Source organism: Mustela erminea, chromosome 4, assembly GCF_009829155.1.
Source record: "Mustela erminea isolate mMusErm1 chromosome 4, mMusErm1.Pri, whole genome shotgun sequence".
Classification (NCBI taxonomy): Eukaryota; Metazoa; Chordata; class Mammalia; order Carnivora; family Mustelidae; genus Mustela; species Mustela erminea.
This window is the reverse complement of record NC_045617.1, coordinates 5446439-5473271: the sequence shown is the minus strand read 5'-3', so window position 1 is coordinate 5473271 and position 26833 is coordinate 5446439. Positions and strand designations below refer to the sequence as shown.

The following is a 26833-nucleotide window of genomic DNA, read 5'->3' as shown; positions in this document are numbered from 1 at the left end:
AAAAAAAACTCCCTTTTTTATTTAATTCCATTGGGATGGTAAGAACAAAAAGACTTCCACCTTAATGGTATATCTTAATTCCTCAAGAATGAGGAAGAAAAAGAGAGGAACTGAAGTGGAAAGGGGCAATATAAAAAAATCCCTCCTGGATGAAGTTAAGAGGCTTTTAGAGTGCATAACCTGCCTTTATTTCACAGAGACTGCAGAGATTTTTGAGCTATTCCTTGGTCATTTAGGAGGACTGAGTTCCATTTTCGATGCCGTTAAGAAGAATGGTTCACACATTTTACTTGTCAGTCATTGTCAATCCAATAGCATTTATCACAAACATGTTAATTCAATCAAGGTTGCAGTGAAATGAAGTAATTATTTCCTGATGGCTGTTATTACCATCCATGGTGAGAGAGATTATTAGTTTATTTCCAAGTAAACATCATCTCTACAGACAGGCATAAACCTAATCAACAAAAGTTTGATGTCATTATTACTCATAGATATAAAAAATTTAGCTCTAAGTCAATATATTCTCTGTGGCATACTCGAACATTGGTAGTAAATGAGCATAATCTAGGCTGTTTTATTGCAAACTTTGGTATGCATATTCTAAAAAAAAAAATTAAAAAACTGAAAAAGCCAGTATTCTGTAGCCACTTTGGCTATGAAAATCTTTCCTGCCATTGTCACGTGGGCTCCACACAATGATACAACTATTTAGAAGACTGTTTCTGTGCTACCTGGAGTTCCGTTCCCGCATTGCTAAGTAGAACTTTTACCCCAGGAGCTGCAGTCAACCTTGTAGAAGGAAGACTCTTGTCTAAGAGGAGACAGCCTCCAGCATGCTGTTCCCTCTCCCGGAATAGTCTTCATCTAAGGAACAGCTACTCATCTCTTGAGTCTGTCCTGTGTCTGGGAGCCTTCTTTACTCTCTCCGCTGGGCTTAGGTGACCCTTTGGTTTGCTCTTTAACTACCCTATCAGTCTTATGAATATTCATCAAACTTGTAGTATTTGTTCACTATCTTCTTCCGGACTATATGGTGAGCCCCAAGGGGATGAGTGCTATATCTGTCTTCTTCACTCTCCTACTCCAGTTCCTAAAAGAGTGACTGGCACATACACATTCTCAGCAAATATTTGATGAGTGAGGATTAAGTAAATGAATACATGTAGAGTGCTCTGCTTCGTTTCTGGAATATGAGGGTACTCCACACACATGGGTACTCGTGCAGGAGCTATCACACAGCTCTGTGTACTTCTGAGCCCTAAACATGTTTAGCTTTATTGGTAGAGGTTTTAAGAGTGTCTCTGCCCATAATCCTCACAGCAACATTTCTGCGGGCTCCCAAGTTCTCTTTTGTTAAACTGAGCTGGGTCAGGAGGCGGGGTCAGTACCTGGTCGCCTGAAAAAACGAAACGAGTTTTACACTGGATCAAACGAGGAAAAGAGCCCCCACTACGGTCTGTGAGATGCTACACCTGCCCATTCCCCTTCCCACCTTCCCGTGGTATTCTGACGCTTGGCTTTTAGATGACTTACTACTACAACGCTTCGGCTAACTTATAGCCTTCCATTTCTAGTTGTTTTCAGAGTCTGGTCCGGCCTGCAGTGTGTCTGAATGCTGTGGTAATGAGCCAGTGTACAACCGAGAGCCATAGTTGTATTCAGATTGGTTCCCTGAGGTAAAGTGGAGCCACCTCCACTCATCACATTTGTGTTTATAGACGGTCCTCAACTTAAAATGGTCTCATGTAGGATCTTTCAACTTTAAGATGGTGTGAAAGCCATATGCATTCAATAGAAACTGAACTTTGAATTTTGAATTTTGATCTCTTTCTGGGCTAGCAATATGTGGTAGAATATTCTCTCATAGTGCTGGGAGTGGCAACGAGCTGCAATTTCCAGTCAGCCACGCAGGGGTGAACAAAGAGACACTTACGATTCTGTACCCATACAACCATTCTGGTTTTCACTTTCAGTGGAGTATGCAATAAATACATGAGATATTCAACAATTTTGACCAGAGCCTGGGAATCTGGTCGAATCATTACTAATAAGGGGAATGTAGGAAAAATATAAAGCTTATGGAGGAAACCTATCTTTGGAACACACTGAATTTGAGGTGCTGGAAGATCCCAGCTATTGAAAATGTGAGCTAGAGTTCAAGAATAATGCTAGGACTGCATCACATATATTGACCAGGTGCCATCCCTTTGGTGGCCTGGCTCCCTTTGTCTTTCCATACATGACACATAGTTTAATCCCAGCCAGTCTTTTCTTTAGAAGATGGAACATCTTACAAATAAGAGCCTTTGACTTTCTCTTAGAATAGTCTGGGGGCATCACCGTTTGTCACCATCTCTGACGTTCTATGATAGATGCTTTCTATAGCCCTTCTATTTAAATGTTGGAACTTTTAGTCATTTTAGAAGGTAAATAATACATTCTCATGATTGGGGAAACTGAGACCGTGTAGGGGAGTGAGCCGGTTCATACAGCTAATTACCAGAGTCCTGGTCCCTAGACCTCTGCTTCCCTTGCTGGGACCAATGGTACCTTTCAGACCCAGCAAGCAAGGGGACAGCCAGGTAACCCACTGCTTCCCACCCTGCCTCCGCAGTGTAGCTTGTTCCTGTGCATTCAGAATTATTCTTTAAAACCACTTTGGATCTCTTACTGTTGATTTCTTCTAAAGTCCTGAGCTTTAGGACTTTTCTTTCCAGCTTTCTTGAGAGTCTAAATACAGTCACTTTATGTTCACTTCTACCAGGAACTTTGCTGGTGTTTGTTACAGCCTGCGGTTTCTCCGCACACACACACCACACCCAGTTCTCCCTTCCCAAATAAATGTCTGTTTCCTGGCAATGGTTTTAAGGATCACATAAGTCGTTAACTGGAAAGGATTGTTGCACAGAAATTTGTCTTTATGTCGGCCTTCATGGGGTCCTCTCACCCCAGGGACACCAACGGACCCTCTCCATCACCGGCCTCTGCTGTGAAGGATGATGAGAAGCTTTCTTAGGGTTGGTGAGGGAATGGGCATGAGCTGGAAGAATGAACAATGCACAAACCAGGTCTTGCTTTTAACATTCAACACTACAGTGCATGATTCAAAACTATTATAATAAAAGTTCATCCAAGTAACCGAGTACAGTTCAATTAAATGGCCTTTGCCTTACCCTTGTAGAAATTAATGCTTTTTATTTTCGGTTTGTTCCTTGTTCTACCTTGAAGATGCCTTGAACCTTCGAAACCGGCAGGTTATCTGCGTCACCCTTAAAGTCCTCCAGCATCTGGTGGTGTCCGCTGAGATGGTGGGTGAAGCTTTGGTGCCGTATTACCGGCAGATTCTCCCCATCCTGAACATCTTTAAGAATATGAATGGTGAGTGATCCCAGGAGTCGAATGCCTTGGGAGCCCTAAGAAAAGGGAGCGGTTTGGAGCAGAGTTAATTCGCAACACATGTAGGATCTATGATTGCTTATAAAACCAGGATCCATGTGGGGATCTAAATAGTATAACTCCCACCCTTCCCTGCCACTCCTCAGAGAAACAGTAAAATGAACAATTTCATTTATTACTCCTCACACGTACAGCTTACTGCCTCAGTACAGAAGCGTTGAAGCAGTTCTGTAATCTCCCAGTAATTAAACTGTAAAGTTTTTGTTAACAGTCTTTTGAATACATTAGTAGGTTTTGAGTTTGTCCTTTCTCTTGGTAGTAATTCTACCTTTTGAAACTGTTAAAATTTTATTAATTGGCTTAAGATGAATTTTTAAGGAGAAAAATAGATAATTTGTAGCTATTTAGTTGATGGTGAGTGCTGATTACAAATATATATGTGTGCTGATGCATTTATTTGTTTTAATTATGCTATAAGCTTTGGAAACACTAGTGAGCTCAGCTGAATCTGCTTTACCCTAACAAAGGTACTAGCAAGTTGTGGTGATCTCTGGCAGGCAGTGGATGTATATTTGTTTATTGGGAGTGTGATTTTCCTTTTATTCCTCTTGAAAAGATGTGATTCTCATTTTCTTTTATGTTGCTACCTTGTAATTTCCATGCTTCTCATATGCACAGCGTAAGTCAACATTTGAAGTTAATTCCTGACAGTCATGTAAATAAGTTATCAGTTCAGTGGGACACTGCATGAATTTTGTGTGTGTGTGACATGATCTGCTCATGTACATACAAGAAAAAAAAAAGGAAACAAAAAACCTGCGTGTTCCTGCCACATACAACCACTTTGTTTGGAATTACTATTTTTTAATTCAGAAATTGCTATTAAAAGTCTGGTTAATTAAGCAGACTATTCAGGAAATCATGGAATCCTCAAAAGGTCTTTATCTGTCTTTCAACAGCAGGACCTACTTATATACTTAATATTAAGTGTATTTAGTAGAAAGGAATTCACCTGGAGTTATAGAAGCTTAGGAATGCTCATAATAGAGTGAATTAATATCCATCCAAAATACTTGAATGGCAGAAGACTTAATGTGGACATTGAGACAAGTTTCAGGAAACCCAAAACTGGGCCTTATTAAGTGAATCTCCTATGATCTAATAAACTGACAGATTTAGTAACAGCATTTCTACTCTATGGAAAATACTTGTTCAAGAATTTTTGTATTCAGACTTCCTATTTTTACTATAGAGCAGCGTCAAATAGCCACGGGGCTATAGACTGACTCTACGTGTGCACGTTGTTCCAATATGGCTCATTAAAGAAGCCCTAAGTTCGCTCATTCTGTCTAGACTCCAGTTCACTGGAGAGAGACAGAGATGGCAGAGAGCAAGAGGACGGAAATCGAGAGATGACGGAGAGAGTTACTTTAAAAATGGAAAATTCAGGAGGAGCCACCCCCAGAAAGTCTCAGTTGTAGCTAACATTTTTCAAGTGCGTGATTAGCAAGGGTCTCCTCAATAATCCTCGTGGAAAGCTGTGGTAAATGTACCATTGCCATGCCTGTCTTTTCACCATAAAAGCTGTCTTTCTGGAATTCTTCTCACATGTAAACCTGTGCTTCTGTGCTTGACCGTCATGGACCATGAGCTCTAGCACACGTCTCCCCTCCCTGGAGTAAGAGCAGTGGCTCCTACCACCCTGGGCTCATGCTTTCAGTGTCCCACGGTAGAATCTCCAGCTTAAATCTAAGCAATTTTGTATCATATAAAAGAAGAAAAACAGTGATGTTCAAAAGACAATTAGAATCTCCCACATCCTCAAGGAAACCTGCAAAGAAGAGTAAGTTTAGCCACCACTGAGAGATAAATCACTAGATCGTTCAAGAAAAGCAGTTGGTTTCTACATCTTTCTCATACTTTTGATTTAATTCTTTAACTCACAGATGTTCACATGCTTAACAAAAGAAGTAATTGGCTCTAGGAATATATCCCTATTTAGATTTTATCAATGTGGGAATTTATAGTTTATACCCTAGCCTTAATTGGTCCCAAATAAGGTTAATTATTTTGGAACATTTCGAAATGCATGCACGAGGAATTCTACATTCAACTGTTTTTCTGCTTAATATCTTTCCGATATTTGAGGGGGAAAAATATTAGCTTCAGCTTCATTTTCTCCTTATCTTAGAAACCTGTCAGTAGAATGCCAGGATGCAGTAAGCTGGATTTCCAGAGGGTCATATTACAAAATTGGAGCATTCCAGCTATAAAACTTAAAACTATTCTTCAAAGTGGCTATGTTGCCATAGGTTCAGTTCTACCAAAAGAAGCATATAACACAGGATTTCCAATTATAATAGTACTTTTACTACAGAAATAATTTAACTTCAGCAGCAGCTTAATAAATCCTATTTTATAATTATAGATATTTATATTCATAGACCATATATACTTATTTATCTGAGCGCATGTCTTTAGAATAGTCATATTTATAAAGAAAATTATATTAGAAATATATAGCATGTAACATTCGAAAAAATTCATCTTTAATTTCAACGTATTTAAAAGAATTCTACACATTTCTATGTTTCCCCTACTTAACTTTCACATAAGTCAAGGTCCTGTTAAATTCAGATTAAAACATTTCTTTCAATTCCCACCACAAAATATTTGTTTAGAATGAGACCAGAGATCAATGCCGGAAAGAAAGAATGAATGAGAGACTAGTCCTTCAAAGTAATGACCTTGTCCTCTGTCAGTGTTCCCTCCAAGGGCAAGCCTGCTCCTTTCCTGCAATTTCTGTCCTATTTTAATGTCAAATGGACTTTGTGGAAAACGAGCAGTGGGGCTGAAGAGATAAGAGCTGGACAAACAGTGAAGCAGGCACAGACTCCAAGGCGCCCTGGACTTCGAGTCTTCTCGAAGGGGGGACCAAAGGGAGCCATCGAGGGGCAGGCAGGAGTGGGAAGTGGGTAGCAGCACTGATCGATGGCCCAATCTACACTCCTATAGGTGTTCAAACTTCCAGCAAGCCCCACATAATGATTCCTGTCCTGAGACTTAAGAGTGGCTTTGCGTTTCTCTTTATGCGTATTTTTAAAAGGGTTTAATTAGGCTTCATTTTAAAAGTTATAAAAACAACAGAAGTCTAAGAAGAAAGCTGTGACTTGGAGGGGGTAATAACATCTAGAGTCAGAAGATGCAAGTCTTGTAGCTTTTCTGACTTTACATTGCTTTTAAATTTTTCTAAATCATCTATACAACATATAAGAGCATCTTTTTTGTAAGGTTGATGTGACAGTTGAAGATAATGTGTCCATAGGTTCTTTGTGTACATCCTGGTTGACCAGGTGCTCAGTGAGATGGCCATCAGTATCATACGACATGATATACATGTACCATATTATAGACATATGATACTAAGATGTTCTATACAGATATTGCAATGCTATATAAATTATTATATCACAACTTGAGTAGATGATTGAATGTGTTGGGCCCCCTGTTGGGTAACCCTTCTGCTTGGCCCTTCTGTGAGCCTTCTATGATTCCTGTTTTTCCAAGGGAGTGATCTCTTTGCCTCAAAGGATTCATCTTGCCTCTGATTGCCAAACGCCAGGTGGGTGACCAAATAAGTTAAGGACTCCGGGATTCATTCAAGGATAATGGGTTTTCAAGTCCATCTTTTCCTGGCATAACCTTTAAGCTGGAACATTTAAGATGTTTTAGAGAAAGTCATATTTTAAAAAGAGAAGCCTGAGTGTGACCAAAAAGGGACATCTGGATCACTATCCTCTTTGGAAGATCCAGAGTACTATCTAAGTTTGAGCTTGTTTTCCTTAATTCTAAACAATGAGTTTTGGATATCTAAACCATGTTGTCTTTCTAGGCCCTGCTTTGAGCTGAAAGAGAAGGAAGAAGTAGCAATTTCTTCTTTCCTATATACTTTCACAAATGTTATTAAAGGTTACAGAAAATTAAGACAATAGGAATGTTCAATTTATAGCTTCCAGAGATGAAACTACAAAATTAATGGGGCAGTGTATTGCATTTGAGAGGCATGAAACAATAAACGGCATTAAAACATTTATAGCTAAAATATGGGGCTCTGCCAGCAGATTAGAGCTCTCCAATCACCCTGCTTTCTGGAGGCAATCCTAATTTTGCTTCCTTTGTTTCCAGCGGCACCAGTAGTCCTAAAACAGCTCAGAGACTCCATGCATCAGTGATTCTAATAGCACCATAAGTTTATGTCATGGAACATGTGAAAATAGAGTAATGAAATAACGTTTGTTTATGTGGATGTGAAAATCAAACATGGCCCCTTTGTGTGTAGGTTTTCCTAGGATAGTTCTAGCATGCATGCCACTAGAGATTAATAAAAGTCGATGAAGAAAGGATTTAAAAACTGCAATTCAAGTTCAGACACATTAAAACATATAGATATGAAAATGCATTAAATTTGTAAAACTTCAGAGTATTTGTACCAAGTCTTGGACCCTGAAGTTTAAGTAGTTTGAAGAAGTAAGAAACAATTGTTTTCTCCTAGTAGTCATTTAAAACACTTCTAATGAAAGCCTAAGTGTTCTCCATCAACCGGATTCAAACTCTCCCAAATGTTTCAGAGAGCCCATTGGGACCCACTCTCAATGGTCCTTTAAAATGCTGACGAACTTTTGGGAGCTGATTGTGTGACAAAAAAGTCTGTGGGGTTTTTTAAATCTCCAATTGACTTGTATAAAGGTTATTTCTCAGAGTTTTAAATTTAATTTTGGAATTAAGTTTTATTCCCCATGGGATTCTGTCCAATTTTGAGGATGACTTAAATTTTAGAAATTTACTTCAAAGTTTCTTTGAAATCTTTAGTTTTATTAGATGTGAAGACACTTGAGTGTCTTCAGTTTACTAAGGTACATATTAGAACTACCTCCTCCATTCCTGAACGGTAGATTCGGAATGATCTTGTGTCTATCTCATCTTCTTTGAGTTCTTCCTCTGCTCAGATTTAACTAGTTGCCCTAAAGAGAATCCTAGGATCATAACAAAGCTGGCAGATACACATAGGGACCCTTTGGTCTGCACCTATCTCCAATTTACTGAACTACCATATCCCATCATGAGTTCTACAAGGTCAAAACATTTATGTTGGGTTTTCTTTCTCCTGTGCAGACTGTGTCATGCCTAGAAGAATTAGGTGCTTTGCAAGTGTTTGAGATTCATACCCTAACCCAGTCTTCCTGCCCACTACTTGTTTATTCAGTCTTGTCCTAAATAAGTAGCTTCACTATTTCATGAGGTAACCCATTCTTCTTCCAAAAGAAAGTCACGTCCTACGCTAAGTTGAAACTTATGACTAACATTCTGATTTACCTGTTTAATCCAAACCACACGGAACAGTGTCAAATCCCTTTCCCAAATAGCAGGACTTTGAAAAATTATGTAAGACTTTCCTTCCCTCTCAATCTTAATTTCTCCAAGATTAAGGTCTCTTCTTCCACGTGTTCTTTATAAGCACAGCTTCCAAAACCTCAGGGGGTGGGGAGGGAGGACCCTCAGATCTGCAAACACTGATGATTCTGCAGTAGTCTGAGAACAGCCCCAGGACACAGAGGTAAGTCTGCCCTCAATGAGGCACCCCACATGTGGTCAGCCTGTAAGATGTCTGTACTATTTAGAAATCTACAGATGTGCACTGAGTCAATTTCCTTTTCATTCAAACTGCTTCATTCAAGTTTTCAAACCCATTCACTTCGGAAAAGAAGTCCGTATTGGGTGGGGGGCACATAATAGAAATTGCCTCGGAACCTGTTCTGTTTCTTCTCTGTAGACCACTCTGGTTGCATCTGCCAAGAGGGAAAAATTATTCTCCAAGTTGTGTCTCTGTATCCAGAAACACATGAACAGGCAGGGTGATGACCCAACAAAACCAGAATCCAGTTCTGAAGGCTGTGTATTAGTTTCTTAGGGCTACTGTAAGACATTTCCAAAAACTGGGAGGCTTCAACAACAGAATGTAATTATCTCATGGTTCTGGTGTCAGTAGGGCCACGCTCGCCAAGTCTGTAGGGATGAATCAGCGCCATGCCTGTCTCTTTGCTCCTGGGGCACCTGGCAGTCCTTGGGCTCCAATGAGTACCTCCATCCACACGTGGCATTCCTCAATGTGTGTCTCTGTGTCTCTTCTCTTCAGAAGAGCACACCAGTCCTTGTAAGGATTGGGTGAAGGGCCCAGCCTATCCCAGGATGAACTCCTTTCAACAAATCACATCACGAGGACCCTATTTTCGAGTAAGGTCAAATATAGAGGTTCCACAAAGGACAATGTTCAACCCAGGACAGCCTTGGCTAACTCTCCTCCAGGGTACGTGGAGATAAAATCCCATCCTTGATAAGCAAAGCTAGAGGTTTCGTGTGCTTTCTGCTCTCACTGTAATAACTGAAAGCAGACTCCCGCTTTCCACAACAGCAAGTTCACCTTTTCCGTTCAGCGGGATGGGCTTGTTGGATTACGACAGGAAAGGGATCTAAGTGAGCATGAGCAGAGGAGATGGCAAGGACCTGATTTCGTTTCCCTTCAGTGATGCTGCAAACTAAGCAAAGAGGGGAAGCAAATGCTTCCTCAGCTTGGGGTGGTGCCCCGGCTGCTCCAGAATCCCCCAAGGGCACCACTGCCTCCAGGCTTCCAGAAGGCCCCAGAGCCCGACTCTGGGTAGGGGACTGCCTCACCTGCACCAGTCCAAACAGCTGGGCAAGGGGGCTAGGCCATTGTGTGCTTGAACGGTGTTTGGACCAGTAAGTTGCGGTTCACCTCATGGACAAGGACAGGTAGAACAATAAGGGGAAAAACCAGAAACGGGACAGTCTATAAGAGCAAAGGCTCTGCCATCCGGTTTCCTGGCTCTGAACCCTGGCTTGAGTTAGGGTTCAAACCAGCTGTGTGACCTTTGATGGGTTATGCAACTCTTCTGTGCCTCCATTGCCTTAATTAAGAAAGGAGTTTGGAGGCCTAGAGAGAGCTGGCTGACCTGCAGAGGGCTGCCGGGGATCGCTCAGGAGGGCTGTCAGTGCCGTGGAGATGAGGACAAGGCGGGTGGGTCACGAGTGAGGTGGAACATGGGTGAAGTTGCTTTGCAAACCGGCAGGCGGTAGGTGAAGGTCACATCTGCTGCCTGACTCAGAGGTTGTGGGGAAAGCTGTGGTTTCGGGTCCTTCCAAGAAAACTAAGTGAAATCAATTGGAATTCGTATGGCAGTTTGGTAAGGTGATCAGATATAATATAATTTTTCAAGAATTGATATCTTTTTCATATGCCAGCCGTCAGAAACACTGAGAAATTTGTCTCCGACGGGCCGAAGTATCCCATCAGAGGGAAATTTCCGCGGCTCCACTCCGTGAGGTAGTTTTAGCTCCTCCTCTGGATTCCTTTCCTTTCAGGAGAGAGTTGAAATATTTATCCAATCAAAAGGCGGAAACTAGAGGTTTTCCAAAACCAGCACACCCTAATGGACTATTGAAATCCCAACCTTTTTCTGAGACAGACATTGCTTTCAGTTTGTAAGTGGCTTTTCTATTTGGAGTTTCTCTGTGTGAATCTTTCTGAAACTCAGTGTCCGAGTGTAACTTTGCTTCCATGGGTCAGATTGTCAGAACACCAGATTATAGATGGTCCAGGGGCATCACTAGAGTCCCAGATTAATGGCAGACTTGGTGTTCTCTAGAACGATATTGTCTAGAACAGGCTGCACAGGTAAACCCCGCGCATCATCGCTAAACTGCTGCAGTAGGGCTGCTGTTTCATGGAAAGACGGGCTTGAGATGGGCGCTGGCCCTCTGGGCCCCACTGCCTGCTTGTCGGAATGGACCATGTGTCCTACACCCAAGATCTCGACCTTGAGTGACCACCCTAATTCCAGTCCAGAGACTCACAGGAGATAGCACTTGTTTTTTCTCCAGAAGTGGATTCAAACATTGCATCCTCTGGAACCTCCTCTGACCTTGCTGTGACCAGCAGAGGGAACTGGTCTCTCTCCCCTGGGGCTTGCTACTGTTGTCTCTCCCACTGTATAGATTCTGTAATCTACCCTTGTCTCTCTCATCAGCTAGCTGGGTTGGTCCAGAGGCAGGGAGAGGTGGGGACAACTGGCCGTTTGCTCAACCTGTTTGCCAAACCATGTGTGAAATTTGTGGTTTTTTCCCCCTTAAACCCACTCTGAGGTACTCCAAAATGGATCAACATACAGAATGATTTGATTCCAGCTGGTTCCTAATCCTTGGCCAGTATATCTCCACCACTAGCTGGAAACTGGCACTTTTCTGAATAGGAGATTTCCACGGATTCAGCTAAGGCCTTTAAGATATGCCTAGAGAAATCTGTATAATATGCTTTAATGTATTTAAAAGCTCAAGATGGGCCCCAAATGAGCAAGCATGCAAATATTCGCCCAAGAGAAAACAGTGTTCTCTTCTATTTTTGCAACAGAAAGTTTTACTTAATCTGGGCAAGAAAGCACATGGTGATTTCTAAAGCTTTAATTCAAAGAGGCTCCTATATTCCGCCAGATCATAATTTGTACTTTTTAAGTCACCTAAAATATCAACTATGGATTTGTAGATAATTAAGGTCTCGTTCTCATCTTCCTTTATATGCAAATCTTTCAGGAGCACCAACAAATGACTTTTTAGAGGTCTCTATGTGGACATTGCAGAGAAAATAAGCATGTCACCAGTGTAATTGTTATGTTGAATAGTCACTATTCATGACATAATTAAAAGGCAAGTTTTAAAGGGAATTGGAGACAAAAAATAAGCTTTATTCAGTGGGGGAGTCTTTCCCTGACTACATAAAACTTAACAGGGGCCTTACTTGTTCTGCTCACTCAGAAGATCAAAGGCACTTGGAGTCACACAACTCCAGTGCTTAAGAATCACTTCATGAACAGATTGACCAAAATTCTGAACTTGGCTTGTCCTCAGATACTCTGCCTCCCACGCCACCCCCCAGCACAGATCTGTTCTGTGCTGGAAGCTTGCCTCAGAACACAGGAGTGCCCTGGACCGTCCCCTCCATTTCTCTGCCTTATGTCTTGTCCTCCCCACAAAACTTCGTCTACCGAGGTTGTATCCCCTAGGTTGTCAGGGTGGGACACGCTGATGGTGACAAGAGGGGCAGTCCTCGCAGCCGATGCTACCCTGAGCTAGCATGACACTTACTTCTTGGGCCCGGAGGCTGTAAGGCTGATTGTCTCCTGGGAAACATGGCTGACAGATCTTCCTGATCCTTCCATGGGCAGTCACTCTCTATCCTGGAGATTCTCCTTCCTTGGCCCTGAGTCTTCTTCCTCCCTCAGTGAGGGTGAGTCTCCTACACTCAGCTCAGATTCTTGTGCCCACAATTCCTCGGTTCTTCTAGAAAGCCCTGTTCCACAGGGTGGAAATGACCCCCGCAGCCCTCCCTCCCGAGGAAAACTATACTTGCCCATCCTGAGTGCTGAAAACTCTGGGAGTGCAAGCCCAGGCCCTCAGTCCTGCTGGCCGGGCTCCTCTGGATTCTCAGCTAGGACGAAGCCCCAGGACTTTGTTTGGTCCCACTGTTGGGAACACGTTCAGGGCTCTCCAGATGGTTCTACCAGCCAGGTGAGATTGGAAGCAGAGCACAGAGTAGCGCCCTTCAAAGACATCTCCTCCGTGTCTTCTCACCACATATGGGCTCCCTTCAGAAGCCTTCCTCTGTCCATCTGGGGAGCTGGTCCCCTGAAACTCCCACAGGCGTGCTGCTGACTGAGTGGCTCTGTGGGTCGCATGAGTCGCGGTTTTCAGCTCCCTGTCATATCGGTTTTGGCTTACTTGAGCCAAACACAAAACTGTTGGAGGACTTTTCCACTTATGGTGAAATCAGCTTTCTGTTCGTATTGTCTTCCTCAAAAATCTATTATTTTTCACATTGACAGGGTGGAATGTATATAACTCAGCATAAGCTTAACCATCAATGAAGAAGGATTGAAAAATATAATAGACATATTTCCTTAGAAAAACTGCAAATAGTATTGATATTTCTTTGCTTGCCTGCTTTCTGTATTATATTTTCATGTACATCCTGAATTAATGTTCCAAGTAATAAAGAAAGAAGCAACGGAGGCAATGTTGTTATGACTAAGTTCTACTCAGATCCTTCCAAGATCAATTTGCGTTTTCACCCTTTAAATACGGTACTTGCAACTGAGCTTTCTGTGAGCCTATTTCTATCCATTTTGAGATGGCAGTGAACAGAAAGTGACCCTCCATTCAGTGACTCTCAGAGTCTGCATACCTGCTACAACCATGCTTCTGCTTCCCCCAAAGAAACCCTGCATTTATCTTAAAAACTAAAATCTAAAACTAACTAAACTAAAAAGCTAGTATTTTAAGCTTTGTTTTTACCTTTAGATAAGTTGGATATTCTACACATAGAGGGTTTCGAGGAATTTGTAGTTCTTCTAGCAGAAATCAATGAGTACGATACACAGTTGTATGTGGATATGTTTATTATAAATAAGGTAAACAGCCACCTGATCAGATGGCTGGGATGTAGGTCTGTCTAGAAGCAGTGGAATATATGTTATCATTTCAAAGTTTCTTAAAATTCTGCAAGTGTGGAAAGATGACACTCAAAGAGACGTAGTAGAATATTTAGCTTGTGATGGCAGAGGCCCAGCAGAACCTGGTAGCACGCCCACCTGTACTTACCCACCTGTCACACTTTCTGGTTTTGCCTTGGAGTACTGGGCCTCCTTTCTCTCACCTGAAGGCTGGTCTCACTACCTCCAGGAAAAAAAAGCACTAGGCTAGCTCAAGAAGCTGTAGAGAGCAATGTGGTTTTTACCAACTATTTGGGAAATGCCAAAGAGAAGACCACATAGTTTATATTGATTGATTGATTGAAGGGGGAAAAATTACTGTGCGCTTACCATATGCCAACTTGGCAAAGCCTCCTAAAAATCCTTAGAGATGGAAAGCAGGCCACATGCTGCCATTTTCCACTTCTCAAATCCACCAGAGGCTTCCTCACAGCCTTACCCCATGTGCCTGAATTAACACCAACCTCCATGGGAGACCTGGGGAGTAAAGGGCGTTTCCAGAACCCTGAAGAAAGAAGTCAGCTTTCGGTTCCTCTCACCCCCACCGTCTTCTGCACTCGTTAATACCTTGACCCTGAGGTCAGGGCATGAATCTGGAAGAATAAAATCCAGATGCAATGGTGGACTTGTTGAGACTGCTCAGATGGCAAGAGGAGGGTGCTTAGACTTAGTGCATTAGCTTAGCCAATGAAACAGTGAAGACATAGAACAAAGTTTCAAATTACTGACCATTACCATTGCCTTCTTGCCGAAGAATAGGTATGTCGGCATCTCCAGCCACACACTGTCCATTCCTGGGAAGGTCCTGAGAAGACCTTCTTATGTGGGCAACCTCCAAACACTATTTTTTGGGAGGAAGGTTTAGGTTTTGTTTCGTTTTTGTTTTTTGTTTTGTTTTGGTTTGGTTTTTGTTTGGTTTCTTTGTTTTGGTTTTACTGAAATATAATATATAGTATGCATAATTTTAAGATGTACAACATAATGATTTGATATATATTGCTAAATAATTACCACGAGAAATTCAGTGAACTGCCATCACCTCACATAAGTACCTTTTTTCCCCTTGTGATGAAAACTTTTAAGATCTACTCTCTCAGCAGTTTTCAAATACAGAACACAGTATTGTTAATTATAGTCACCAAGTACTGTTTTCAGCTGTCTCTTAGAATTTCCATGAGCAGTTTTTGTTGAACCTTTGCTGGGAATTCCACTGTGTGTAATTTTTACATAATCCCTGCTAAGGACTACAGTATGATATGCACACTGTGTTTACAAACCCAACCAGAGAGCATTTGAGATTATGAGTCCTGAAGCTACTAACGTTACAACCGGGTTTGAGAGCCCCCTCAAGTACATAAGATACGGGCCATGGAGGACAGGCCAGCATCTGGTGCCTCCTTCATCACCAGGGCAGCCAGCAGACCCAGCCTTTCTCTAATCTACCAAACAGCAAGGAGCCAAAAGCTAGGTTCTTTTTTCAAATCTCAGTATTGTTACTAGAATGTAAATTCTATGAAGGCAAGGACTTTTGTTTCTTTGTCACTGCTTTATCCTTGGCTTAAGAAGAGTTCCTGGCAGTTCTTGAGCTCAATAACATTTGCTGAATAGATGGGTATGGATGGATGGTATATTTGTTTTCTGTTGCTACCATAACAAACTACCTCAAATTTAACTGAAATAGCATCCATTTATTATCTATAGATCAGAAGTCCAGTGGGTGCCGTTGGGTAATATGGCCAATAAGGCCAAAATCAGGTGTCAGCCACCCTACATTCCTTACAGAGGTTCTGGAGAAATTTCTGCTTCCAAGCTCATCCCAGTTGTTGGCAGAAATCATTTCCAGGCAGTTGTAGGACTGGGGTCCTCATTTCCTGGCTGGTTATCAACAGAGGGTAGCTCTCAACTTGTAGAAGACGCCCACCTTCCCTGGCTCATGGTCTCTCCATCTTCAAAGCCAGCCATGGTCGATCAAGTCCTTCTCATGCTTCCAGTGCCTTAGACTCCCATTCTGCCACATCTCATCTGCTTTCCTTTTCTGCCATTAAGGACTCAGGTGATTACATCGGGTCTACCCAGCTAATCTTAATAATCTTTTAAGGTCAGCTAATTAGTAACCTTAATTCCATCTACAAAGTCCTTTCACAGCAGAACCTAGACTGGTGTTTGACTAAAGAATAAGAGAACAGAAATCTTCATTTTTAAAGATTTTATTTATTTATTTGAGAGAGAGAGAGAAATAGTGAAAGAGAGCACAAGCCAGGGGGAGGAGCAGAGGGAGACGCAGACTCTCCCCACTGAACAGGGAGCCCATGCAGGGGATCGTGACCTGAGCTCCAGACAGACATTTAACCCACTGAATCACCCAGGTGCCCCTCAATCGTGAGGCTTCTTAGAACAGGAATCTTGAGGGGCATCTTTGGAAGAAGTCATGCCAAGGCCATGACTGGGACCCAGAAGCCTATGTTCAGGAGGATACAAAATTAGCCTTAAAAACTTTATGAAGGTAGAACAGCTCTACACTCCCAAGATTGATTCAGAGAAGACTGAGGATCTGTAAAACCTTGAGTGAGTATAACAAGAGGTAGAGTTTAAAGACTTTGATTAGAGTCATTTCAGAATTGAGCCACGCTATGCAATGATCCAATGATTTATATGTAAGTGAAGAACAAATCAAGAAGTTCATTTCAACATGTCTTTTAAAAGTTTAGCCAGTGAGAAAAGAATAGCATCCCCAGTAGAGTTCAGTTAGCCTCTTGGCCAGTGGTGTTCTCTGCTCTACCACATGGCTCCTTATCACAGAGAGTATATTTCATTTCTGGAGTGATTTCATCAACATTACCCCAAATTCCCATAGGCCAGTAGTAGTAAGGACAAGGAAGTATTATTTTTGGTACTGTTATCCTTGCTTTACAAATAAAGAAGCTAAGAATTGGATCAAATGACTTGCCTAAGGCCGCATGATAGAAATAAGCTATAGCCAAGACTTAAAAAACAGATCCTCCATTCAAACCCAAGCGACAGATACTCTGAAAATGTAAATTGCTTTGCCAGAAACAATGGTTCTAAGGCAGTTCCGACCCACAGACTTCTTTCATTTAATGTGCTGAAGTAAATGGAGGTTTCATTGACCCGCTTTAATAATTATTGTGTGCTGTCAAATCAAAGCAGCTGTTGCTGATCTTCTCCACAAACTCAAATTCATTATAAAGCCAAAATGTTTTCTTATCATCAATTTCCATTGTGGAGTAGTGATCAATAATAACTTGAGAAAAATTCTGAACACAGAAAACTGGCAGCAAGTTCACCTGATTAAAAGCATGAAAGAGTATTCGCTATCCCTCACCTATGCTTCTGCTCTTTTTGCCAGAAGGCATCCAATTTTTTCTTCTAAGTGATCTCTAATCTTAGCGTGGGTCTCAAACTCACAGCCCCAAGATCAAGAGTCCCATGCTCTACCAACTGAGCCGGCAAGTGGCCCTTAAATCTCTTGTTTTTTAATCCAGTGTTTCCTTCTCGCAATTATCGATAAAAGCAGGGTACATAGTATAATCATCCTGTACACCAGGTCTTCCTAGAAAGGAAGTTACTCCCTAGAGTCTGCTTCAAACTCTATTTGAAAACATCTTGCCAAATATCATCAAATGTGAGATGTAATCAAGTGTTAAAGATAATCTACATTTTATGCAATCCTGAGAAAGAAAAAGTGTTGCCAGTTAAACTGACACACTATTAGCATCCTGATTAAGGAATGTATAAAGTGTGACTTAATGAAATACTTATAGCCTGGTCCAGCTTGCAGAGCGAGGTATCAACCACCTCAAACACGGAAGATGAACTAACAGGAACGGAGCGAGCGTCATGCCCTATTAACTCTCGGGGGACTTCCTCTCCATCCCCTCACCTAATCCTCACAACTGTCCTCTATGCCAACAGTAAGACCAGTTTACAGACAAGAAAATTCAACTCGGGAAATTCTACTGCTTTGCTCAAGGTCATTCAGGAGCAGAAGTGATTCACATTTAAATTGGCTTGATTCAAAATGTGTTCTTTTATTTTTTAAGATTTTATTTATTTATTTGACAGAGAGAGAGATCACAAGTAGGCAGAGGCAGGTAGAGATGGGGGAGGGGAAGCAGGCTCCCCGCTGAGCAAAGAGCCGGATGCGGGGCTCGATCCCAGGACCCTGGGATCATGACCCGAGCTGAAGGCAGAGGCTTTAACTCACTGAGCCACGTAGGCGCCCCAAAATGTGTTCTTCTTTAAAAAACTTTTTATTAGATTCCAGTTAGTTAACATACAGTGTAATATTAGTTTCAGGTGTAGAATTTAGTGAGCAATCACTTACACCACTCTAGCTCATCACAGGTGCCCTCCTTAGTGCCTATCGCCCATCTAGCCCATCCCCCACCCACCTCCCTCAGTCAACCCTCAGCTTGGTCTCTATGGTTAAGTCTCTTATGGTTTACCCACCTCTTTTTTTCCCTTCTCCTATATCTATCTGTTTTTTTTTTTTCTTTAATTCCACATATAAGTGAAATCATATGGTATTTGTCTTTTCCTAACTTATTTCGCTTAGTGTAACACTCTCTGGCTCCATCCATGTTGTCGCAAATGGCAAGATTTCATTCTCTTTTATGGCTGAGTAATATTCCATGGTGTACACGCACCACGTTGTCTTTACCCATCCATCAGTCGATGGACCTTCGTCTCTTTTTACAATTTGGCTATTGTTGATAATGTTGCTATAAACGCTGGGGTGCATGTATCCCTTCCAATCAGTATTTTTGTGTCATTTGGGTAAATACCTAGTAGTGTAATTGCTGGGTCATAGGGTAGATCTATTTTTAACTTTTTGAGAAACCTCCATAACATTTTCCGTAGTGGCTGCACCAGTTTGCACTCCCACCAATGGTGTAAGAGGGTTCCACTTTCTCCTCATCCTCTCCAACATTTGTTATTTTCTATATCATTAATTTCAACCATTCTGACCGGTGCGGAGATCATACTTCATTGTAGTTTTGGTTTGAGTTTCCCTGATGATGAGTGATGTTGAGCATCTCTTCCTGTGTTTGTTAGCCATTTGTATGTCTTCTTTCAAAAAATGTCTATTCATGTCTTCACATTTTTTAACTGGATTATTTGCTTTATAGGTGTTGAGTTTTGTAAGTTCTTTATATATTTTGGACACTAACCTTTTACCAGATATGTCATTAGCAAATATCTTCTCCCATTCCCAAGGTTGCCTTTTAATTTTGTTGAGTGTTTCCTTCTCTGTGCAGAAGGTTTTATCTTGATGATGTCCCAATAGTTCATTTTTGCTTTTGTTTCCTTTACCTCTGGAGACGTGTCTCGTAAGAAGTTGCTAAGGCCAATATCAAAGGGGTTGCTGCCTTTTTTCTCCTCTAGGATTTCAATGGTTTTCCGATCTCATAGTTAGGTCTTTCATCCATTTTGAATTTATTTTTGTATATGGTGTAAAAAAATGGTCCAGTTTCATTCTTCTGCCTGTGACTGTCCAGTTTTCCCAACACCATTTGTTGAAGAGACCGTCTTTTTACTATTGGACCTTCTTTCCTGATTTGTCCCAGATTAGTTGACCATGTAGTTGAGGGTTCATTTCTGGGTTTTCTATTTTGTTCATTGATCTATGTTTCTGTTTTTGTGCCAGTACCATACTGTCTTTACCACTACAGCTTTGTAATATAACTTGAAGTTCAGAATTGTGCTGCCACCAGCTTTGCTTTTCTTTTTCCAGATTGCTTTGATTACTTGCGGTCTTCTGTGGTTGCATACACATTTTAGGATTATTTGTTCTAGCCCTGTGAAAATTGCTGGTGGTATTTTGATAGACATTGCATTAAATATATAGATTGCTTTGGGTAGTATAGACCTTTTAACAATATTTGTTCTTCCAATCCATAAGCGTAGAATGTTTTTCCATTTCTTTGTGTCTTGTTCATTTCTTCCATAAGTATTCCATAGTTTTCGGCACACAGATCTTTCACCTCTTTTGGTTAGGTTTATTCCTAGGTATCTTACGGGTTTTGGTGCGATTGCAAGTGGGATCAATTCCTTGAAGCAAGAATTCTCTTGCTTCCTTACTGGTGTATAGAAATGCAACAGATTCCTGGATGGTGATTTTGTATCCTGCAACTTTCATGAACTTGTGTATCAATTCTGGCAATTTTTTCGTGGAGTCTTTTGGATTTTCTACATAGAGTTTCATATCATCTGCAAAGAGTAAAAGTCTGACTTCTGCCTTGCCTATTTGGATGCCTTTGATTTCCTTTTGTTGCCTGATTGCTGAAGCTAGGACTTCTAGTACTATGTTAAATAACAGTGGTGAGAGTGGACATCCCTGTATTGTTCCTGAACCCCCCCTCTCCCAGAGGAAAAGCTCCCAGTTTTTCCCCATTGAGGATGATATTAGCTGTGGGTCTTTGACATATGGCCTGTTTGTGAGTTGAGGTATGTTCCCTCTATCCCCACTTTGTTGAGAGCTTTTATCAAAAATGGATGCTGTGCTTTGTCAAATGCTTTTTCTGCATCTATTGAGAGGATCATATAGTTCTTATCCTTTCTTTTATTAATGTGTTGTATCACGTTGATTGATTTGCAAATATTGAACAACCTTGCAGCCCAAGAGTAAATCCCACTTGATTGTGGTGAATGATTCTTTTAATGTATTGTTGGATTCAATTAGCCTGTATCTTGCTGAGAGTTTTTTTGCATCCGTGTTCACCAGGGATATTGGTCTGTGATTCTCCTTTTTAGAGGGGTCTTTGTCTGGTTTTAGAATTAAGGTAATGCTGGCCTTATAGAATGACTTTGGACGTTTTGCTTCCATTTCTATTTTTTGGAAGAGCTGCAGAGGAATAGGTATTAACTCTCCTTTAAATGTGTTGTAGAATTCCCCAGGGAAGCCATCTGGCTCTGGACTCTTGTTTATTGGGAGATTTTTGATTACTGGTTCAATTTGTTTTCCAAGAAGGCTAGACTTTCTTCTTGTCCTTCTTATAATTTCTTGGCCAGCATATCTACCCGTTTCAGGCGTGTGGGTCAAGATGACAAATGGAGAAGGGACCAGGCTAAAGACCATATTGCAGAATTGTTGCTGCTTTATGTAGCTAACATCCAAGAAAAATGCATGACCAAATTAGGTAACTAGAATCTGTGTGACCATGAACATTCACGTGCATTTTTAAAAACAAAGAAATTATTTGGAATACAACAATAATGCAAATATTGATATATCTCAATTTCTATACAATATTTTTGCAAAACACTGATAGTCAAAAAATTAGCATTGTGAAACCAGTTTTAGCTTTCAATTTTTCACTAAACTTGTTTTTTTTATTTCAAAAGACCTACTTTTCAGAATAATAAATTTGAAATTATAACTCTAAATAGTCAAACTTTAGTTTCTCTTTATAAGGAAAGTGGAACAAAATGATAGCATTATAATGAAATCGGGAGAGTAGAATAAAATAAATATTATAAAAACAGTTTAGTTATATTTATTGTAATAAAGTGAAACAATTTAGTGTCCACATAACAGGTTAAGTACACTGGAGCTGCCAAACTATGTATGTAATTGATACTCAATTATTTCAAACACATTGTTTTAATAAACTTTCCTTGTTTGATGAATTTAGACTGTTTTTGTTGACTAGCAGAATTACTTTCTGAATCATAATCTTTTTATCCTAACTAATCACATAGTTCTCCCAGCAATTGTTCCAGTAACTATAGGTATGTAGATTAAAAATTACTCTTGCTGTTCACTCGTCATTTATTTGGTCAAGTTGGTATTTTGAGTTAAGCGCAAGTGGAGATTACACAGAGGACAGTTTTCTCCTAATCTTGACAACTCACAGAACAAGTGTTCTCATACTATCTATGAAGTCGTCTAAAATGTGGCATTTTCCTATATTTATAGCACATTATGGTAAAGTGCTTCTATGTACCAATTTCTAAAAAACCAATATCTAAAAACCAGTGTATACTTTTTCTTAGACTTTTCTGCCCACTTATACTAGAAAATTGATTACACTATTAAATTTATCTTAGTTTCCCATATTTTAAAAAGAAAGTATAATTCATTCCAAATAAAAATTTTCTAGGGTAATAACCACTTAGCATATAAATGATTTTAGTATTGATATAGCTAAGTTTCTCTAAATAAATAATTTCCATGCCCAACACATAATATACAAGACATGCCTGTTAAGTGATAGCTTTGTAATGCAAGAATTTCCATTATAAAAGCCTGTGAGATGCAATCTAACACATCTGAAGAATTAACACTCTCAGATTGTAATTGCAAGATAAGTTATAATTACTGTTTAATTTCTTGGTTGAAAATCTTTGGCATATGTATAATATAAAATTGACTCTGAAATTACGCAATTAATATTATTAGCATTTAGTGCTTCCTTTTGAAATTACAGTGACATTATCTTTTTTCACTCAAAAAATGTTCAACCAGAAAACCAGTGCTTAAAGTTTGGAAAGTTTAAAAAGTGTCCATTAATATAGTTAATATATAAGTTGCTAAATTCAGGTGAACTTATTCAACTTTCAGTCATTGAAAATATGGTATCTTCTATAGAAGGTATGCTGTTTGAAATGTTTTACAAGAAGATAAACATTTTTATAATTCTGTTATCGAGGCCATGAATTAATATGCAGCGTTGTGACATTATCCTGCAATCTTTGTCAAATCTATTAGGGAAAGTTATAAATCTCCTCTTAAAAATTGATGTGTTCTTAGAATTGATTGTTTGTCTAAACTATGTCTCTCACAACATAAATTTCAGAGAATTGTTCTGCCGATTATATTTCTAGGGTAGATATTTCTGACTAATTTTAATGGGATTATTTACTGATTTGTCCCAGGTTTTAGTTTGTATTATACAACTGTCTTGACAACAGCTAACAGTTATTTCATCCTTTCTATATGTCAGAATAACTGACATAAGATTTAATTGGGTTAAATGCTTCTTGTGAATCATCTCATTTAATCCTCACAAACCCAAGAGGAAGAAAGCATTCTTCATCTAATTTAATTGATGAGGAAATGAAAGCAGAGAGATTAAGTAATTTGCACATTGTCAGTCAGTTAGTCAAATGGTACGATAGCACTATTCAAGTGGAGAGAGGAACAAATGTGAGAACTTCTGTAGTTTTCCCCATTTCGTGAATGCTCTGCGTTTCCACTGCACCAATTAGTTCTCTCATTACAGTGTATTAGATAAGTCATTCCAATATATTGATTTCACCTTCCAGTGCTTAAACCAGCTGTGTTCAACAAATAACATTCCAAACTTGTGGCTTATTCCAAAGGGTTTCGTTTTGTTTTGTTTGCTTCTAAATTCCAGTTCCTAAATGAACAGAAATAGTGTTCAATACTAATACTTTACTATGATTTAAAAAAAAATACGATGTGTGGGGTTGATCATGGACAAAAGTTAGACCCAAATTCAGTATTTATGCAATAGGATGAAATTTTTTACCTGGCTACAGTTGATACAGGGTTTTGAAAAGATACAATACTTTTTTTTTAAGATTTTATTTATTTATTTGACAGACAGAGATCACAAGCAGGCAGAGAGAGAGTGGGGGAAGCAGGCTCCCCACTGAGCAGAGAGCCCAATGTGGGGCTCGATTCCAGGACCCTGAGATCATGACCTGAGCCAAAGGCAGAGGCTTTAACCCACTGAGCCACCCAGGTGCCACATAAGAGGGTTTTAATAAATATATAACATACACAATAGTCAAGAAGTTTATTATACATACTATATATTCATTAGAGCTCTTTTATTGTAATTAGAGCATGCATAGACTTTTGCTGAATTTATAGTACCAACCTCAAGAAGTCCATGAACGTGATGATATGGATAGCTTTTAAAACTGAGAAATTTTATCATGGAGTGTATGATTGTTCATGTGCAGTAGTTCATTCTTTGTGTAGAAAGACAATTGTGCTGACAGTGTTAGTTTTTACACAGAAGATCTCATCGTCAGCAGGACTTGAGATGATTCAAGGCAATTGCAAGAAATGCACTTTGGAATGAAGAGTTTATAAGATTTGTCCACTGGAAGATGTGAATTAATTGTAACTTGGAGAGAAAGAAAAAACCCAGTAGTTTTATAAGTCTGGGGAAGATGACTTGCTAATATTGATCAAGAGAACAGCCGTGCCATGTAAATGATTGCATGGTAGATCTTTAGCTAGCATATTCGCTTCGTTCTGAGAGAAAGAGAGAGGGAAGAGAAAGAGAAGAACACTGACCATAATCCAAACTACAGAAGGAATTTCAGTAAATAGAAAGATTAAATTTAAAACCAGAAGGACTCAGGTTTTTTAGGGGGTGGGGAGGGAAGAGTAATATGATAAGAAATAGAAAAGCACTGAAAATGTAGAGAAGGAATATCAAGTAAAGCCATCAGTTTTAACTGTCGGTATAAGGCAGGGTGCGTTCAGAATCAAGGTCCCAACGTGTGCTCTGGATGACCACTAGTCTGCTCAAATATATCAGATTCAGAAGGGCCTTATTTCCTATTTGGCGAGTCTCTTAACTAACACCTCTCAGTAAGCTGGCATCTGACCTCTGCTCAGACCCCCTGAATCACATGGGATTCACAGGACCATAGTGTGACTAATGCCATTTTGGAATGTCTTAACTGATAAAATTCTTTTCTATATTTAACCAAAATCTTCCTCCCTATAATTTTCCACTTCGGTCTTCATTTTACTATGAATTCCTCACTCAGACACTCTCCTTCTGTCCAGGCCCCTCTTTTTTTTTTTTTTTTTTAAATATTTTATTTTTTTATTATTTTTTAAAAAATTTATTTATTTTCAGCATAACAGTATTCATTATTTTTTCACCACACCCAGTGCTCCATGCAATCCATGCCCTCTATAATACCCACCTCCTGGTACCCCAACCTCCCTCCTGTTTAAACCCCTCAGATTGTTTTTCAGAGTCCATAGTCTCTCATGATTGACCTCCCCTTCCAATTTCCCCCAACTCCCTTCTCCTAACTCCCCATGTCCTCTATGCTATTTGTTATGCTCCACAAATAAGTGAAACCGTATGATAATTGACTCTCTCTGCTTGACTTATTTCACTCAGCACAATCTCTTCCAGTCTCGTCCATGTTGCTACAAAAGTTGGGTATTCATCCTTTCTGATGGAGGCATAATACTCCATAGTATGGACCATATCTTCCTTAGTATGGAGCACTCCATAGTATGGACCACATCTTCCTTATCCATTCGTCCGTTGAAGGGCATCTTGGTTCTTTCCACAGTTTGACGACCATGGCCATTGCTGCTATAAACATTGGGGTACAGATGGCCCTTCTTTTCACTACATCTGTGTCTTTGGGGTAAATACCCAGGAGTGCAATTGCAGGGTCATAGGGAAGTTCTATTTTAATTTCTTGAGGAATCTCCAGCCTCAAAAGAGGCTGCACCAACTTGCATTCCCACCAACAGTGTAAGAGGGTTCCCCTTTCTCCACATCCCCTCCAACACATGTTGTTTCCTGTCTTGTTAATTTTGGCCATTCTAACTGGTATAAGGTGATATCTCAATGTGGTTTTAATTTGAATCTCCCTGAGGGCTAGTGATGATGAACATTTTTTCATGTGTCTGATAGCCATTTGTATGTCTTGATTGGAGAAGTGTCTGTTCATATCTTCTGCCCATTTTTTGATATGATTGTCGTTGAGATCAGGAACAAGACAAGGATGCCCACTTTCACCACTCTTGTTCAACATAGTATTAGAAGTCCTAGCAACAGCAATCAGTCAACAAAGAGAAATAAAAGGTATCCAAATTGGCAATGAAGAAGTCAAACTCTCTCTCTTCACAGATGACATGATTCTTTATATGGAAAACCCAAAAGACTCCACCCCCAAACTACTAGAATTCATACAGCAATTCAGCAACGTGGCAGGATACAAAGTCAATGTGCAGAAATCATTGGCTTTCTTATACACTAACAATGAAAATACAGAAAGGGAAATTAGAGAGTCGATTCCATTTACTATAGCACCAAGAACCATAAGATACCTGGGAATAAACCTAACCAAAGAGGTAAAGGATCTGTACTTGAGGAACTACAGAACACTCATGAAAGAAATTGAGGAAGACACAAAAAGATGGAAGACCATTCCATGCTCTTGGATCGGAAGAATAAACATTGTTAAAATGTCTATACTGCCTAGAGCAATATATACTTTTAATGCCATTTCGATCAAAATTCCACCAGTATTCTTCAAAGAGCTGGAGCAAATAATCCAAAAATTTGTATGGAATCAGAAGAGACCCCGAATCACTAAGGAAATGTTGAAAAACAAAAATAAAACTGGGAGCATCACATTGCCTGATTTCAAGCTTTACCACAGAGTTGTGATCACCAAGACAGTATGGTACTAACATAAAAACAGACACCTAGACCAGTGGAACAGAGTAGAGAGCCCAGATATGGTCCCTCATCTCTATGGTCAATTAATCTTCGACAAAACAGGAAAAAATATAGAGTGGAAAAAAGACAGTCTCTTCAATAAATGGTGCTGGGAAAACTGGACAGCTATATGTAGAAGAATGAAACTCGACCACTCTCTTACACCGTACACAAAGATCAACTCAAAATGGATAAAAGACCTCAACGTGAGACAGGAATCCATCAGAATCCTAGAGGAGAACATAGGCAGTAACCTCTTCGATATCAGCCACAGCAACTTCTTTCAAGATATGTCTCCAAAGGCAAAGGAAACAAAAGCAAAAATAAACTTTTGGGACT

General features: G+C 40.0%; 1 protein-coding gene across 8 annotated transcripts in view; it reads left to right on the top strand.

The window, feature by feature from the left end:
* The window catches only part of PACRG (parkin coregulated), a 512994-nt gene that overhangs the window by 289942 nt on the left and 196219 nt on the right, over positions 1-26833 (top strand). For 5 of the 8 annotated variants that reach the window (XM_032337981.1, XM_032337974.1, XM_032337977.1 and 2 more), the window contains exon 4: positions 3232-3381. The exons of 1 other annotated variant lie outside the window; for it this stretch is intronic. In XM_032337981.1, coding sequence (XP_032193872.1) covers positions 3232-3381 — 150 coding nt within the window. Of the gene's footprint in view, positions 1-3231; positions 3382-6161; positions 6399-6966; positions 7023-26833 lie in introns of those variants that run through there. 2 more of the 8 variants (XM_032337976.1, XM_032337975.1) reach the window with 2 other exon arrangements.